The sequence below is a fragment of the Phyllobates terribilis genome, unplaced genomic scaffold (genome assembly GCF_046119375.1).
Source record: "Phyllobates terribilis strain yellow unplaced genomic scaffold, ASM4611937v1 Scaffold_11__3_contigs__length_659146591, whole genome shotgun sequence".
Taxonomy (NCBI): Eukaryota; Metazoa; Chordata; class Amphibia; order Anura; family Dendrobatidae; genus Phyllobates; species Phyllobates terribilis.
Genome location: NW_027362771.1, coordinates 648,714,104 through 648,731,534, shown reverse-complemented (window position 1 = coordinate 648,731,534; position 17,431 = coordinate 648,714,104). Strand labels below are relative to the sequence as shown.

Below are 17,431 nucleotides of genomic sequence, written 5' to 3'. Positions count from 1 at the left end.
ATAGTGTTTACAGTTTTTGGGGTATGGGCTGTGTGAGTGCTTGTTTTTGTGTCCTGAGCTGATGGTTTTATGGATACCACTTTTAGAGATTGACAGAGGCATTTAACAGGTTAATAGCTGCGGGTGGAGCTCCACTCCATATGTGGTTGTTAGAGGCAGATGATGGCTGAATATCACAGCCATCACCTGCTGGGATAGATGTGGGCTCGGCTTGTGAGCAGGCATTAAATTCATGGAGGTGCAATATGACATAACGCCAGATAATGCTTTGATCACTTTCTCTTGCATTTGGGGACGTTCAGGGATTGGTCTGACATTTAGGGTTGTTTTTTTCAAGACATTTATCTGGTGGATGAAACAATTTTATATTTTTATAGATCGGTATTTTACGTGCTCTTATTTTTTACATTTTTCTTTTAACTGGGGAAAACATGGCATGATTGAAGTTTTTATATATTTTTTTCTTAAACTTTATTATTTATTCCAAATTGGGGGCTTGAACCTGCGATTTCACTTGTCCTGTATATTACAACAGTGGTGCAGTGTATAGGACAAGTCGCAACTCCTATGAAGACCAGCTTGGTACTCTGCCATCACGTCACGAGGTCGCCTGGAACAGATGGCCAGGATCGCATGGCTTAAGGGGTTAACAGCACATGCGTGCAACACAGCCAGCACACTCAGCTCCTGAGCCCGCTCCACACCCGACCCCTCCATGATTGTCAGGATCGCATGGCTTAAAGGGTTAACAGCACATGCGTGCAACACAGCCAGCACACTCAGCTCCTGAGCCCGCTCCACACCCGACCCCTCCATGATTGTCAGGATCTCCGTGGGAGAAGATAAAGGGAGATTGCAGGAGGAGGAGGCTGCTGTGACATAGAACGGTCATGTTTCTGTAATTAATGGACTATTCCGTTTTTACCACTTTTGGGATTGACCGAGAGCTTGAGTAGTTTTTATCTGTAAATTGCCTCCATGCTGACGCTCTCCACCGATTCTATCATTAAAGGGTTTCTCCGCCGTGTGAACATTTTGTTTCCTACCTTTTGTGGCCCTTAAGATGGCGATAGAGCTTTAGGTATATAGGACGGGTCAGGAAGGAGCAATGATGGAGAGTACAGGACCCTGCTTCCATCTGAGGTTTCGTCCCGTCGGCTTTTGGGGCTACACCCTGTAGATTCAAGGCCGAGAACAATTCAGGCTACTTGAAAGGCCAATGGTGGTCCAGCCTCATGCTAGACTGCTGGATGTGAGAAAGTGGTCCCTGAGCCACATCTAAGGACTTTATGATTGATCAAATCCTACGTAGAAATGACAACCTCAAGACCAGTTCGACCTTTAATAGAAAACCAAAGCCTTCAGAGACTCAGGAACGTTGGAGACATCGGCCACACAACAAGGTACAGTTCTACTGAGCACTGTCAGTGATAAACCGTGATAACGGCTGATTTCTGCACAACGGGAACCATAAGATCAGCTTCACATGGAGCACAAAGAGCAAGAACAAAGCGCAAACCAAATCTGCATTAGTAGAAGCCACAAGCTGATTTTAGTGGGGATCCCTCCTCCTCACACCATATAGACATGTGGGATAACACTGGTGGGAGGCTATGAGCTCGGCCATCCACCACCTTCCATGGTGAAGATCTCTGGAGAACCCAGGCTCAAGGTCAGAGATTTCCGAGTAGCCTTCAAGGGATATGGGCCCTCTCCAAAATCCTACCAGGCTTCAAGGAGGAGATACATGAACATAGAGTTCCCCTGTAAATGGCACCAGATAATGAAGTTGTAACAGTAGTTTATAGCGAGCCCTGTCGCTGATAGGCATTACTTCATCATTCCTGGCACCAGCCGGAGCGGGCACATTCACGCCGTCAACATGAAACATAAGGCTGTAGAGTGGTCATTATAAGGTCAAACGTTTCTGGGGTCTAGAAACTTCTTTGGACCTCCCACACTTCTCCACTCAAAGCATTGGCAGCCCCCTCCAGTGTCCACGTGAAGAGGGCGATCTGCTTGCGAAGTTCATCATCATTAATAGTATCCTTGTCCTGCCTGAGATGTTTCATCAAAGCCTCCAGGGTGTGCTCTCCCCGGCCGAGGAGAACGTGGCGGTACGGAGAACTAATGGCCGACACGTACTGGGAGAGGAAGTAAAACTCCACCTGTACAAGACGAGAAGGGCGAGGAAGTCAGAACGAGAACAGAAAAAACTGTCGGCAAGAAGTCTCATCCAAGAAGTGGGACAGATGCTTCAACTGAGCTCCCCCATCATCACAGTGCACCCGCAGAAGGCCCCGTCCTCACAGTGCACCCGCAGAAGGCCCCCCCCCTCACAGTGCACCCGCAGAAGGCCCCCCCCTCACAGTGCACCCGCAGAAGGCCCCGCCCTCACAGTGCACCCGCAGAAGGCCCTGCCCTCACAGTGCACCCGCAGAAGGCCCCGCCCTCACAGTGCACCCGCAGAAGGCCCCGCCCTCACAGAGCACCCGCAGAAGGCCCCGCCCTCACAGAGCATCCGCAGAAGGCCTCCGCCCTCACAGTGCACCCGCAGAAGGCCTCCGCCCTCACAGTGCACCCGCAGAAGGCCCCGCCCTCACAGTGCACCCGCAGAAGGCCCTGCCCTCACAGTGCACCCGCAGAAGGCCTCCGTCCTCACAGAGCACCCGCAGAAGGCCCCGCCCTCATAGTGCACTCGCAGAAGGCCCCGCCCTCACAGAGCACCCGCAGAAGGCCTCCGCCCTCACAGAGCACCCACAGAAAGCCCTGCCCTCACAGAGCACCCACAGAAAGCCCTGCCCTCACAGTGCACCCGCAGAAGGCCCCGCCCTCACAGTGCACCCGCAGAAGGCCCCGCCCTCAGTGCACTCGCAGAAGGCCCCGCCCTCACAGTGCACTCGCAGAAGGCCCCGCCCTCACAGTGCACCCGCAGAAGGCCCCGCCCTCACAGTGCACCCGCAGAAGGCCTCCGTCCTCACAGAGCACCCGCAGAAGGCCCCGCCCTCATAGTGCACTCGCAGAAGGCCCCGCCCTCACAGTGTATCCGCAGAAGGCCCTGCCCTCACAGTGCACCCGCAGAAGACCCCGCCCTCACAGTGCACTCGCAGAAGGCCCCGCCCTCACAGAGCACCCGCAGAAGGCCCGCCCTCACAGTGCTCCCGCAGAAGGCCCCGCCCTCACAGTGCTCCCGCAGAAGGCCCCGCCCTCACAGTGCACCCGCAGAAGGCCCCGTCCTCACAGAGCACCCGCAGAAGGCCCCGCCCTCACAGTGCACCCGCAGAAGACCCCGCCCTCACAGTGCACCCGCAGAAGACCCCGCCCTCACAGTGCACCCGCAGAAGGCCCCGCCCTCACAGTGCACCCGCAGAAGGCCCCGCCCTCACAGTGCACCCGCAGAAGACCCCGCCCTCACAGTGCACCCGCAGAAGGCCCCGCCCTCACAGTGCACCCGCAGAAGACCCCGCCCTCACAGTGCACCCGCAGAAGGCCCCGCCCTCACAGTGCACCCGCAGAAGGCCCCGCCCTCACAGTGCACCCGCAGGAGGCCTCCGCCCTCACAGTGCACTCGCAGAAGGCCCCGCCCTCACAGTGTATCTGCAGAAGGCCCCGCCCTCACAGTGCACCCGCAGAAGACCCCGCCCTCAGTGCACTCGCAGGAGGCCTCCGCCCTCACAGTGCACCCGCAGAAGACCCCGCCCTCACAGTGCACCCGCAGAAGACCCCGCCCTCACAGTGCACCCGCAGAAGGCCCCGCCCTCACAGTGCACCCGCAGGAGGCCTCCGCCCTCACAGTGCACCCGCAGGAGGCCTCCGCCCTCACAGTGCACTCGCAGAAGGCCCCGCCCTCACAGTGCACCCGCAGAAGGCCCCGCCCTCACAGTGCACCCGCAGTAGGCCCCGTCCTCACAGAGCACCCGCAGAAGGCCCCGTCCTCACAGTGCACCCGCAGAAGACCCCGCCCTCACAGTGCACCCGCAGAAGGCCCCGCCCTCACAGTGCACCCGCAGAAGGCCCCGCCCTCACAGTGCACCTGCAGAAGGCCCCGCCCTCACAGTGCACCCGCAGAAGACCCCGCCCTCACAGTGCACCCGCAGAAGGCCCCGCCCTCACAGTGCACCCGCAGAAGGCCCCGCCCTCACAGTGCACCCGCAGAAGGCCCCGCCCTCACAGTGCACCCGCAGAAGGCCCCGCCCTCACAGTGCACCCGCAGGAGGCCTCCGCCCTTACAGTGCACTCGCAGAAGGCCCCGCCCTCACAGTGTATCCGCAGAAGGCCCCGTCCTCACAGTGCACCCGCAGAAGACCCCGCCCTCACAGTGCACTCGCAGAAGACCCCGCCCTCACAGTGCACCCGCAGAAGGCCCCGCCCTCACAGTGCTCCCGCATAAGGCCCCGCCCTCACAGAGCACCCGCATAAGGCCCCGCCCTCACAGTGCTCCCGCAGAAGGCCCCGCCCTCACAGAGCACCCGCAGAAGACCCCGCCCTCACAGTGCACTCGCAGTAGGCCCCGCCCTCACAGTGCACCCGCAGAAGGCCTCTGCCCTCACAGTGCACCCGCAGAGGTCACTCACCCTCATAATGCGCACGTTGAAGAACTGGATGACCCTCTCGTTGTGGGTATCGGACTGGCTGATGGCCTTCTTCAGTCTTTGTGTGGCTCGTGTGTAGTCGCCTCGGGCAGAGTACAGCCAGTCCAGAGTGAGACCCCGCGACTGCATGAAATCCAGACAGAAGTTATTTTTATCTTCAATCTGATTTTATTAAAGCATTTTACAATCATTATAATGTATCGGACAGTCGGTATCAATAGAAAGGAGTTTACTTACAAAATCAAGTATTCAACATATATCGCATCAAAACCAAGAAGCATAACGGAGCTTTAATTCAATGACATATAAGAAAGAACAAAGAGGCATCTAATGTGTAGAGCGAACGCTAAAGGACGACGACAGGGATAGGAGGGGAGGAAAAGAGGGGTAATGGGGCAGGGGGTCCCTAAATCCTTCTGTGTCATTGCATATTGTCCTATAAAGATCAACTGAACAAACTGAAAATCAGGCGAGTCCTGAAATAAACTCCATCCGCTCCAAATCCTTCCGAATTTGTCATTTGTGCCATTGTAGTCCGCCGATGGCTCCTCCATCCTACATATTTTAACCATTTCTTTACCGGTCAGTTAAATTGAACAGCGCGGCATCAGCCTCCGTGCAGCTTTAGACAGAACCTAAGAGGGTAACATTGAAGGACGCGCTATTTCAGGGGATCTCGCTACTCTACTTCCTGTGATTCGTTGATAATTATCAAACGCTTTTTTAGAAGTTACTTTTATACCCGTCTGACACCCTCCCTCCGATTCTGAAGTGGACCTGAGCATTGGTATTTAGCCACATATGGCCGAGGCCATGTACACAGCTCACCCGCTCAATCTCCTATATGTGCGGAGTGTGTGGGATCTTATTGCTTTGTGGACTATGGACTACTAATAGTGAGAAGATTCCTGAATTATCCCATAAGCCCACGTGACTACCTGTAGGATGCCTCTAAAAGAGACCCATGGGGTTTGTGCCCTCCAAACCACTTGTCATGGTGCTAGGCAGTGTTTGGGCCCTCCGTTCCACACACTACAGACGGGACCTTCAGCTTGAACCCTCACCTTCAGCTTCTTCTGATGGCCCTGCAGCTTGACCAGATGCTTCAGCAGAATATCGTTGTACGCCGTGTAATCCAGGGGCAGGATGTGATCGTGGGAAAGTTTGATCAGAGCGAGTCCAGCGACTTCTGCCACACTGACCACGACCGATGGAAGGCGGTTATTCGTCACCTGGTTCAGGTTCGCATACGTATCCTGCTTCGTGTCCAGGAATTTATACGGCTGCAAGTTCTAGAAGATATGTGAGCAGAACTATTACGTGGTGCGGAGCCATGCAAGAACAACTGCGGGGATGGGAAGAGACGGAGGCATCACCTCAAGAAATGAGAACTCCAGCGCGGGAACCCCGGCAAATGCAGTAAAAGCAAAGGCGCTGCTGTCCTTCACCAAAGGAACGATGCTGCAGAAAGAAGAGAAGTCATCTTCAACGAGAGTGATTACTCCAGGACCCAGGGAGAACATAACTCCCTACCGATGACCTGCCGTCACACCACTCGGAGCCGTCAGACCACTCGGAGCCGTCAGACCACTCGGAGCCGTCAGACCACTCGATGCCGTCAGACCATCGGAGCCGTCAGACCACTCGATGCCGTCAGACCACTCGGAGCCGTCAGACCACTCGGAGCCGTCAGACCACTCGATGCCGTCAGACCACTCGGAGCCGTCAGACCACTCAATGCCGTCAGACCACTCGGAGCCGTCAGACCTCTCTGAGCCGTCAGACCTCTCGGAGCCGTCAGACCTCTCGGAGCCGTCAGACCTCTCGGAGCCGTCAGACCACTCGGAGCCGTCAGACCACTCGGAGCCGTCAGACCACTCGGAGCCGTCAGACCACTCAATGCCGTCAGACCACTCAATGCCGTCAGACCTCTCGGAGCCGTCAGACCTCTCGGAGCCGTCAGACCTCTCGGAGCCGTCAGACCTCTCGGAGCCGTCAGACCACTCGGAGCCGTCAGACCACTCGGAGCCGTCAGACCACTCGATGCCGTCAGACCACTCTGTCATAGATGTAGTCGTAAAATCTATAAGCAATTTCATAGTTGATCGTGAATATTGAAGCAAAGCTATGACCTCCAGATGACCCCGCTGCAAGGGGACCTCCCTGATGTGAACAGGTAATTAAAGAGGATTATCTGATGGATGGCAGACCAGGCAGGGCTGACAGAGGAATTTGGGGATACAGTGTCATGTAAAAGTTTGGACACCCTTGGTCAAAATTACTGTTATTGTGAACAGTTAAGCAAGTTAAAGATGAAATGATCTCTAAAAGGCCTAAAGTTAAAGATGACACATATTTCCTCTGTATTTTAGTCAAAAATATATATATTTTTTTCATCTTTTACATTTTAAAAATGACAAAAAGGAAAATGGGCCGATGCAAAATTCAAGCACCCTTGGAGATTTGTGTGCTCAGACGTTGACCAAGGCTTCAGACATTAATTAGCCTGTTAGAGTTATGGCTTGTTCACTATCATTGTTAAGAAAGGCCAGATGGTGCAAATTTCCCAGCTTTATAAAACCAGCCTCCTCTAACCTTGTGCCAAAAACCAGCAGCTATGGGTTCTTCTAAGCACCTGCCGAGCACTCTGAAAATGGTGGAGGCCACAAAGCAGGAGAAGCTATAAGAAGAAAGCCAAGCGTTTTCAAGTTGCCCTTTCCTCAGTTCAAAGTTCCAGTTACCAGGAACAGTGGAGGTCAAGATAAGGTCTTGAAGACCAAGCAAAATGTCAGTGAGCTGCTCGTAGGATTGCTAGAGAGGCAAATCAGCACCCCCGCTTGACTGCAGAGGACCTTCAGAAAGATTTATCAGACTCTGGAGTTGTGGTACATTGTTCTGCTGCTCAGAGACACCTGCACAAATATGGCCTTCATGGAAGAGTCATCAGAAGAAAACCTCTGCTGCATCATCACCATGAAATTCAGCTTCTAAATAGGAAGGAACATTTGATTGCCCAATCCCCCACTGACTGTGATAGATACCGTGAGACTTGGAGAGACTGGATTGAATCCCAGGAATCCGATGCTTACCCTGTTACATCAGACTGATGTCACCCGCCCTTTTCTCCGGTGCGAGTCTTCTCTGTACGGGTTATGCTCCGCGTTGGTTCGCGCCTGGCTGCACTATGTATGGTTTCCATTGGATTTTGGTAACTTCATAATTGTAATACTGATGACTTAAAATGTTCCCTTCCCTCCTTTTTCTTCCTATAACTTGATGTTTTATTGGACGTCATACTTATATTCTATGATATATTGATGCTGATATTGTTCTGGTTATTTCTTTTTTTTTGTATTTTTGTAATTGAAAATTATTTAACCTTTCAATAAAAATTGAATTTTGAAAAATTCAGAGTCAGAAGTCTGCAAAAGAACATCTAAATAAGCCTGACGCATTTTAGAAACAAGTCCTGTGGACCGATGAGGTAAAATAGAAGTCTTTGGACACAATGATCAAAGGTATGTGTGGAGGAAAAGGGCACAGAATTTCAGGGAAAAAACATCTCACCAACCATTAAGCATGGGGGAGGATCAATCATGCTTTGGGGTTGTGCTGCAGCCAATGGCACGGGGAACATCTCACGGGTAGAGGGAAGAATGGATTCAATGAAATTTCAACAAATTCTTGATGCAAACATAACACCATCGATAAAAAAGCTGAAGATGAAAAGAGGATTCTACAAATGGATAATGATCCTAAACACAGGTCACAATCCACAATAAACTACCTCAAAAGGCACAAGCTGAAGGTTTTACAATGGCCCTCACAGTCTGATCTGAACATCATTGAAAATCTAGACCTCAAAATAGCAGAGAATTCAAGACGCCCCAGGAATCTCACAGAACTGGAGGAATTCTCCAAGGAAGAACGGATGAAAATCAAGAAGTGAAAGACTCTTGTCTGGCTACAAAAAGCGTTTACAAAGTGTGATACATGCAAAAGGGGGCGCTACTAGGTACTAACCATGGAGGGGGCACAAACTTTTGCATTGGCCCATTTTCCTTTTTGTAATTTTTAAAATGTAAAAGATGAAAAAATATATATTTTTTGCCCAAAAAACAAAGGAGATGTGACATCTTTAACTTTAGACCTTTTAGATAATTTCATCTTCAACTTGCTTAACTGTTCACAAGAACAGTAATTTTGACTTGGGGTGCCCAGACTTTTACATACCACTGTACGACAGATATATGGCAAGTAGACATAACGTATCACCTCTCGCCTCAGAATGGGCTGAAAGGCAAGCAGACTGCTTAAGTTAGACTCCAGTTATAAATATTGAGATTTTTGTGAACAGCATAGATATGACAGATGTGAGGGACATCATTTCAGCATGGTAACGAAGTGGCAAACGTAACGCATTATCTTACATCGATGGTCGGTCGCGGCAACACCTCCAAATTAATACCGGTCAGATGGATGAAAATATCCATGCCATGTTTTCTATCTATAGAAACAAAATCATGATATGAAATGTGACCTTGATATCTCCCGCCTGGGACTTCTAGGGGCAACGATATCATGCAAGTTGTGGTTCCCATAATTTTCTGAAGACCAGCCACATCCCTGACCATGCCTGCTATCAGTCACCGGAGGGGAGGTGTGGGTGAGCCTTGTGTTAATAAAAGAAAATGCCAAACTATGTCAGCCTGGGAGACACTGTGAGTTGTAGTTCTGTCTGTTACCCCCCCAAAATGAAAAGCTCCCCTTCATAAAAGCCAGAGCCAACTCTGCGACATCAGGTTTAGCACATTTCTTCGTTTAGCCTTTTTATTTTATGTAGTTGTATATATCGTATTGTTTTGTATTTTTGTATCATCTTTGTATATTTTTATAAACACTGCCTACTTTCTGGATTAAATATATAAAATGTAATAGCTCTGTTCCTCTTGCTCTGGAAAACGCACCCCGAAGCCATACTCTACCTGTAACGGGAGACCAGGAGGCCTGTATAAATGATTGGTGGTGGCAGCTAGTTCTTTTGCTATAGTGGAGGTAGCAGTGACCGAACCTGGCAAAAATTCTGGAATCACCGGGCTCGGAGGATGTTCATTCAGTTGTTTAATGTTGGTGAAAAAAAGCAGATCACAGACATGGCACAAAACTAAAGTCATTTCAAATGGCAACTTTAGGGCTTTAAGAAACACTAAAAGAATGTGGCACTCAGTAAGGGTAATTTTTTTCAGACCAAGCAGAGGGAAAAAATTATGGAATCACTCAATTCTGAGGAAAAAATTATGAAATCATGAAAAACAAACACACAAAAGAACACTCCAATATATCACTAGTATTTTGTTGCACCACCTCTGGCTTTAATAACAGCTTGCAGTCTCTGAGGCATGGACATAATGAGTGACAAACAGTACTCTTCATCAATCTGGCTCCAACTTTCTCTGATTGCTGTTGCCAGATCAGCTTTGCAGGTTGGAGCCTTGTCATGGACCATTTTCTTCAACTTCCACCAAAGATTTTCAATTGGATTGAGATCCGGACTATTTGCAGCCCATGACATTGACCTTATGTGTCTTCTTTCAAGGAATGTTTTCACAGTTTTTGCTCTATGGCAGGATGCATTATCATCTTGAAAAATGATGTCATCATCCCCAAACATCCTTTCAATTGATGGGATAAGAAAACTGTCCAAAATATCAATGTAAACTTGGGCATTTATTGAAGATGTAATGACAGCCATCTCCCCAGTGCCTTTACCTGACATGCAGCCCCATATCATCAATGACTGTGGAGATTTGCATGTTCTCTTCATGCCGTCATCTTTATAAATCTCATTGGAACGGCACCAAACAAAAGTTCCCGCATCATCACCTTGCCCAATATTGGACCGATAAAAAGTGAGGAAGGCAAAATCATAGAGAAAGATGAGGATAAAGCTAATCTATTAAATACATTTTTTTCGTCAACTTTCACAAAGGAAAAAGAACTAACAGGCGAAATGAGAAGTGACAAGCTTAATCCTCCACTAAGTATGACAAATCTAACCCAAGCTGGGGTACAGAAACGCCTCAGTAACATTAAAATAATCACCAGGACCTGATGGCATACACCCACGGGTACTAAGGGAACTAAGTAACGTGATAGACAGACCGTTATATCTTATATTTAAGGACTCTGTTGAGACTGGGTCTGTGCCACTTGATTGGCGACAGGCGAATGTAGCGCCAATATTCAAAAAGGGAGCGAAAAGTGACGCCGGAAACTATCGGCCGGTGAGTCTGACGTCCGTTGTGGGCAAAATTTTTGAAGGCTTCATTAAAGAGGCAATCATGGAGCATCTTGATGCTAATAATCTATTAACCCCGAACCAACATGGATTCATGAGGAATCGCTCCTGCCAAACAAACCTGATTGACTTCTACGAGGAGGTTAGCTCTCGAGTAGATCAGGGGGAACCAGTGGATGTCGTGTATCTCGACTTCTCAAAAGCGTTCGATAGCGTGCCACATAATAGGTTGGTATACAAAATGAGAATGATGGGGCTGGGGGAAAATGTCTGCAAGTGGGTAGCTAACTGGCTAAAGGATAGAAGGCAGAGGGTGGTTATAAATGGAATATACTCAGATTGGGTAAGCGTCACTAGTGGGGTACCACAGGGGTCTGTACTAGGCCCAATGTTATTTAATATCTTTATTAACGACATAGTCAACGGGATAAATAGTAAAATATCAATATTTGCAGATGACACAAAGTTATGTAAAACAATTAATACAAAAGAGGACAGTGCAGACCTACAGAGGGATTTGGATAAGCTGGGTAGGTGGAGCATTAAATGGCAAATGAGGTTTAACAAGGAGAAATGTAAGGTCATACATATGGGAAGGAAAAATGGAAGTCACCAGTACTCACTGAATGGGAAATCATTGGGGAATTCAGAGATGGAGAAGGACTTGGGCATCTTGATTGATAGCAAACTAAATTGGAGTGCCCAAAGTCAGGCGGCTGCTGTAAGGGCAAACAGGGTAATGGGATGTATCAGAAGAGGTATAGCTGCAAAGGAGGAGAACATTGTTCTTCCACTGTACAAAGCTCTGGTCAGACCACACTTGGAATACTGTGCTCAGTTATGGGCCCCAATATATAGAAAGGATAGAAATGAGCTTGAAAAGGTACAAAGGAGGGCAACAAAATTAATAAAGGGAATGGAGGGACTGCAATACCCAGAGAGGTTGGCAAAACTAGGACTATTCAGCCTGGAAAAGAGAAGGTTGAGGGGGGACATAATAAATGTGTACAAATATGTTAGGGGACAGTATAGAGATCTTGCCAGGGATTTGTTCAAAAGGAGGGATATTACGGTAACAAGAGGGCATTCACTAAGACTGGAAGAGAAAAGGTTTCAGCACCAGCATAGGAAGGGGTTCTTTACGGTAAGAGCAGTGAGAATATGGAATTCACTGAGTGAGGAGACGGTAATGTCGGATTCACTACACCAGTTCAAGCGGGGACTGGATGCATTTCTAGATACCAGGCAGATTTCAGCGTATACTTAAAAATAGAATAAAATAGTAGGTTGATACAGGGATTTATTCTGACTGCTGGTTTCAGAGTCGGGAGGGAATTTTTCCTCAGGTGAAGATTGGCTAAATCATTTGGGGTTTTTGCCTCCTCTGGATCAACTTTAGCAATTACAGAACTAACAGGTCGAACTTGATGGACGCAAGTCTTTATTCGGCTTTACTAACTATGTAACTATGTAATGCAGATTCCCGATTCATCACTGAATATGACTTTCATCCAGTCATCCACAGTCCACGACTGCTTTTCTTTAGCCCATTGTAACCTTGTTTTTTTCTGTTTAGGTGTTAATGATGGCTTATGTTTAGCTTTTCTGTATGTAAATCCCATTTCCTTTAGGCAGTTTCTTACAGTTCGGTCACAGACATTAACTCCAGTTTCCTCCCATTCATTACTCATTTGTTTTGTTGTGCACTTCCTGTTTTGGAGACATATTGCTTTAAGTTTCCGGTCTTGACGCTTTGATGTCTTCCTTGGTCTACCAGTATGTTTGCCTTTAACAACCTTCCCATGTTGTTTGTATTTGGTCCAGATTTTAGACACAGCTGACTGTGAACAACCAACATCTTTTGCAACATTGCGTGCTGATTTACCTTCCTTTAAGAGTTTGATAATCCTCTCCTTTGTTTCAATTGACATCTCTCGTGTTGGAGCCATGATTCATGTCAGTCCACTTGGTGCAACAGCTCTCCAAGGTGTGATCACTCCTTTTTAGATGCAGACTAACGAGCAGATCTAATTTGATGCAGGTGTTAGTTTTGGAAATGAAAATTTACAGGGTGATTCCATAATTTTTTCCTCAGAATTGAGTGATTCCATAATTTTTTTCCCTCTGTTCGGTCTGAAAAAAATTACTCTTACTGAGTACCACATTTTTAATCTTGATTTCTTTCAGTGTTTCTTAAAGCCCTAAAGTTGCCGTTTGAAATTACTTTAGTTTTGTGCCATGTCTGTGATCTGCTTTTTTTCAACAACATTAAACAACTGAATGAACATCCTGCAAGCCCGGTGATTCCATAATTTTTGCCAGGGGTTGTATATACACACACACACACAGCATGTGTTGGGATCGGAGGTGTATATACCATACGTTCACTGTGAGTTCCCCAATAACCGGTCTAGTAGTGGAAGCAGCCGCAGCCTCGTCCATCACTCGTCAGACAATTGTGTAATTGTCCTGACGATTGGAGGCAGCGGACTTTGGTTCCTTGACAAATTGGTGGCAGCGATGGGATCTGTGAGATCTCCCGGCTGTTCTCCTTGACACACTCATAGAGATCAGACCACTCTTAGTAGCCATCAGGCAACTGTTAGTAGCCAACAGACCACTTGTAGCTTCTCAGTTCTTCCAAGTCATAAAAATTGTCTCTGAGATCAACTCCTATTTGAAATGCCCAAGTTTCAGGATGGTTGAGGGCACAGAGGTGCGCCGTGCGGCCCATTGTCTGGATGCCACATGTACAAGATGTCACGGTGTCGGCTCCATTGGATGTTTTCTCGGGCCGTCAGCCTAACAACAGGTCAACTCTGAGCCTGAAGACATTCATCTCACCTGTGGTTGGCAGAAGAACCCTGTGGAGCACTGATGCTACTGGTGTACTTACACTTCTGATTTCCAGTCACCATTTTTCATCTTCACACGTTCGTAGATGGATTGTTTACCCTGACAAGGATGCTCCACCTAGAAGAGAGAAGAGGAGCACCTAGAGAGAAGAGGAGCTGTATAACGAGTACACGACACAAGACGAGGTGCCTACTAGAAAGTGCAGAATACGTAGAGAGGAGAGGAGCCGTGTACGGGACCCGTGGTGAGGAGAGGAGTCGGGTACAGGACCCGTGGTGAGGAGAGGAGCCGGGTACGGGACCAGTGGTGAGGAGAGGAGCCGTGTACGGGACCCGTGGTGAGGAGAGGAGCCGGGTACAGGACCCGTGGTGAGGATAGGAGCCGGGTACGGGACCAGTGGTGAGGAGAGGAGCCGTGTACAGGACCCGTGGTGAGGAGAGGAGCCGGGTACAGGACCCGTGGTGAGGATAGGAGCCGGGTACGGGACCAGTGGTGAGGAGAGGAGCCGTGTACGGGACCCGTGGTGAGGAGAGGAGCCGGGTACGGGACCAGTGGTGAGGAGAGGAGCCAGGTACGGGACCCGTGCTGAGGAGAGGAGCCGTGTACGGGACCCGTGGTGAGGAGAGGAGCCGTGTACGGGACCCGTGGTGAGGAGAGGAGCCGTGTACGGGACCCGTGGTGAGGAGAGGAGCCGGGTACGGGACCCGTGGTGAGGAGAGGAGCCGGGTACAGGACCCGTGGTGAAGAGAGGAGCCGGGTACAGGACCCGTGGTGAGGAGAGGAGCCGGGTACAGGACCCGTGGTGAGGAGAGGAGCCGGGTACGGGACCAGTGGTGAGGAGAGGAGAGGAGCCAGGTACGGGACCCGTGCTGAGGAGAGGAGCCGTGTACGGGACCCGTGGTGAGGAGAGGAGCCGTGTACGGGACCCGTGGTGAGGAGAGGAGCCGTGTACGGGACCCGTGGTGAGGAGAGGAGCCGTGTACGGGACCCGTGGTGAGGAGAGGAGCCGTGTACGGGACCCGTGGTGAGGAGAGGAGCCGTGTACGGGACCCGTGGTGAGGAGAGGAGCCGTGTACGGGACCCGTGGTGAGGAGAGGAGCCGTGTACGGGACCCGTGGTGAGGAGAGGAGCCGTGTACGGGACCCGTGGTGAGGAGAGGAGCTGAGTGCAGGACTCGTGGTGAGGAGAGGAGCTGAGTGCAGGACTCGTGGTGAGGAGAGGAGCTGAGTACATGACATACCTGCTTTATGATATTCTCTATCAGGCCGGTGAACAGAGGACTCGTTTTCGCGAGAAAGTTTTCATCACCTAAAAAAGTCACAGAACTCTTCATTGTGTGAACACGGCCCAACTCCGCTGTCTGTCGGGGGATGGGCCCTTCTGCAGCCATCGGATGCACTGAGGAAGGGGCGCCGTTTGTTACCTAATACGGGGGTGTCCAGGCTCACGTAGGCGGCGACCTTCAGGTGCAGCATGCTGAGGTACCCCTGAAATACAGATGCACGGTCAGTGCCAAGACCACCACAGGAGGGGGCACCATCGTACCGCGGCGTACCTCCAACCACTCCGTAGCCCCAATGCTGCCGAAATCTCCTCCGTCCCAGCTGACAAACAAGATGGTGCGGCGCGGCTGGAAGCCTGCAACACACAACACTACAAGGTCACCACTGCCACGCGCTCAGCTCCGCCGTACCACGCGCTCAGCTCCACCATGCCACGTGCTCAGCTTCGCCGTGCCACGTGCTCAGCTCTGCCGTGCCGCGCCCTCAGCTCCGCCGTGCCACGCGCTTAGTTCTGCCGTACCACGCGCTCAGCTCCGCCGTGCCGCGCCCTCAGCTCCGCCGTGCCACGCGCTTAGTTATGCCGTACAACGCGCTCAGCTCCGCCGTGCCACGTGCTCAGCTCTGCCGGGCCTCGCCCTCAGCTCCGCCGTGCCACGTGCTCAGCTCTGCCGGGCCTCGCCCTCAGCTCCGCCGTGCCGCACGCTCAACTACGCTGTGCCGCCTCACTCACCATTGTGCACCATCATGCCCATAGTGCGGGCAAGCTCCAGTAAGATGGCGCTGCCCACGCCAGACTTTGCTGCTCCAGGGCCCCAGGAGTCGCGCTGGGCTCCGACCACGATGTAGTGCTCTAGGGAGACAGAGGGTCAGTGGGGGCGCAGACGAGCTGCAGGGAGGGGCCGCTGGCGAGCAGCAGCGAGGGGGAGCAAGCGAGCTCCAGGGAGGGGGCGCAGGCGAGCTGCAGCGAGGGGGAGCAAGCGAACTGCAGGGAGGGGGCGCAGGCGAGCTGCAGCGAGGGGGAGCAAGCGAGCTGCAGGGAGGGGGAGCAAGCGAGCTGCAGGGAGGGGGAGCAGGCGAGCTGCAGGGAGGGGGCGCAGGCGAGCTGCAGGGAGGGGGCGCAGGCGAGCTGCAGGGAGGGGGCGCAGGCGAGCAGCAGGGAGGGGGCGCAGGCGAGCAGCAGGGTGGGGGCGCAGGCGAGCTGCAGAGAGGGGGAGCAAGCGAGCTGCAGGGAGGGGGCGCAGGCGAGCTGCAGGGAAGGGGCGCAGGCGAGCTGCAGGGACGGGGCGCAGGCGAGCAGCAGGGACGGGGCGCAGGCGAGCAGCAGGGACGGGGAGCACGCGAGCAGCAGGGTGGGGGCGCAGGCGAGCAGCAGGGTGGGGGCGCAGGCGAGCTGCAGAGAGGGGGCGCAGGCGAGCTGCAGAGAGGGGGCACAGGCGAGCAGCAGAGAGGGGGCGCAGGCGAGCAGCAGGGAGCGGGCGCAGGCGAGCTGCAGGGAGGGGGCGAAGGCGAGCTGCAGGGAGGGGGCGCAGGTGAGCAGCAGGGAAGGGGCGCAGGCGAGCTGCAGGGAGGGGGCGCAGGCGAGCTGCAGGGAGGGGGCGAAGGCGAGCAGCAGGAAGGGGGCGAAGGCGAGCAGCAGGGAGCGGGCGCAGGCGAGCTGCAGGGAGGGGGCGAAGGCGAGCTGCAGGGAGGGGGCGCAGGTGAGCAGCAGGGAAGGGGCGCAGGCGAGCTGCAGGGAGGGGGCGCAGGCGAGCTGCAGGGAGGGGGCGAAGGCGAGCAGCAGGGAGGGGGCGAAGGCGAGCAGCAGGGAGGGGGCGCAGGCGAGCAGCAGGGAAGGGGCGCAGGCGAGCAGCAGGGAAGGGGCGCAGGCGAGCAGCAGGGAGGGGGCGCAGGCGAGCAGCAGGGAGGGGGTGCAGGCGAGCAGCAGGGAGGGGGCGCAGGCGAGCAGCAGGGAGGGGGCGCAGGCGAGCAGCAGGGAGGGGGCGCTCTGCTCACCAGGCTCAAGGCGGCCAGTGATGCTGCCAAACACATTGTGCAGCTCCACGCTCCGGGCGACATTGTGCACCTGCAGCCGAACCTTGTGGCCCCCAGAAGTCAGTGCGGGGCCCAAACCGTGCGGCAGGAAAGTCAGAGGCCTCCAATCTTCAGGGGCACCGAGACCGGACAGTCTCCTGCAAAGAAGGAGTCAAGCCTGTCACATCAGGGCTTCTGCTCCAGTCACAGCCAGAGCTGCATCTACAGTGATATCCCACATTATACTCCAGTCACAGCCAGAGCTGCATCTGCAGTGATATCCCACATTATACTCCAGTCACAGCCAGAGCTGCATCTACAGTGATATCCCACATTATACTCCAGTCACAGCCAGAGCTGCATCTGCAGTGATATCCCACATTATACTCCAG

At 52.2% G+C, this 17,431-nt stretch overlaps 1 protein-coding gene across 4 annotated transcripts in view; it reads right to left on the bottom strand.

Annotated features, from left to right (window-relative positions):
- Positions 1-1,328: 1,328 nt before the first annotated feature.
- The window catches only part of TFR2 (transferrin receptor 2), a 200,522-nt gene continuing 184,419 nt past the window's right edge, over positions 1,329-17,431 (bottom strand). For all 4 annotated transcript variants that reach the window (XM_073654588.1, XM_073654586.1, XM_073654585.1 and 1 more), the window contains 10 exons: positions 17,022-17,197; positions 15,760-15,879; positions 15,302-15,384; positions 15,170-15,233; positions 14,987-15,054; positions 13,787-13,863; positions 5,969-6,053; positions 5,657-5,884; positions 4,575-4,715; positions 1,329-2,168 (listed from right to left, as the gene is read on the bottom strand). In XM_073654588.1, coding sequence (XP_073510689.1) covers positions 1,935-2,168; positions 4,575-4,715; positions 5,657-5,884; positions 5,969-6,053; positions 13,787-13,863; positions 14,987-15,054; positions 15,170-15,233; positions 15,302-15,384; positions 15,760-15,879; positions 17,022-17,197 — 1,276 coding nt within the window. In that variant the 3' untranslated portion in view covers positions 1,329-1,934. The remainder of the gene's footprint in view (positions 2,169-4,574; positions 4,716-5,656; positions 5,885-5,968; positions 6,054-13,786; positions 13,864-14,986; positions 15,055-15,169; positions 15,234-15,301; positions 15,385-15,759; positions 15,880-17,021; positions 17,198-17,431) is intronic.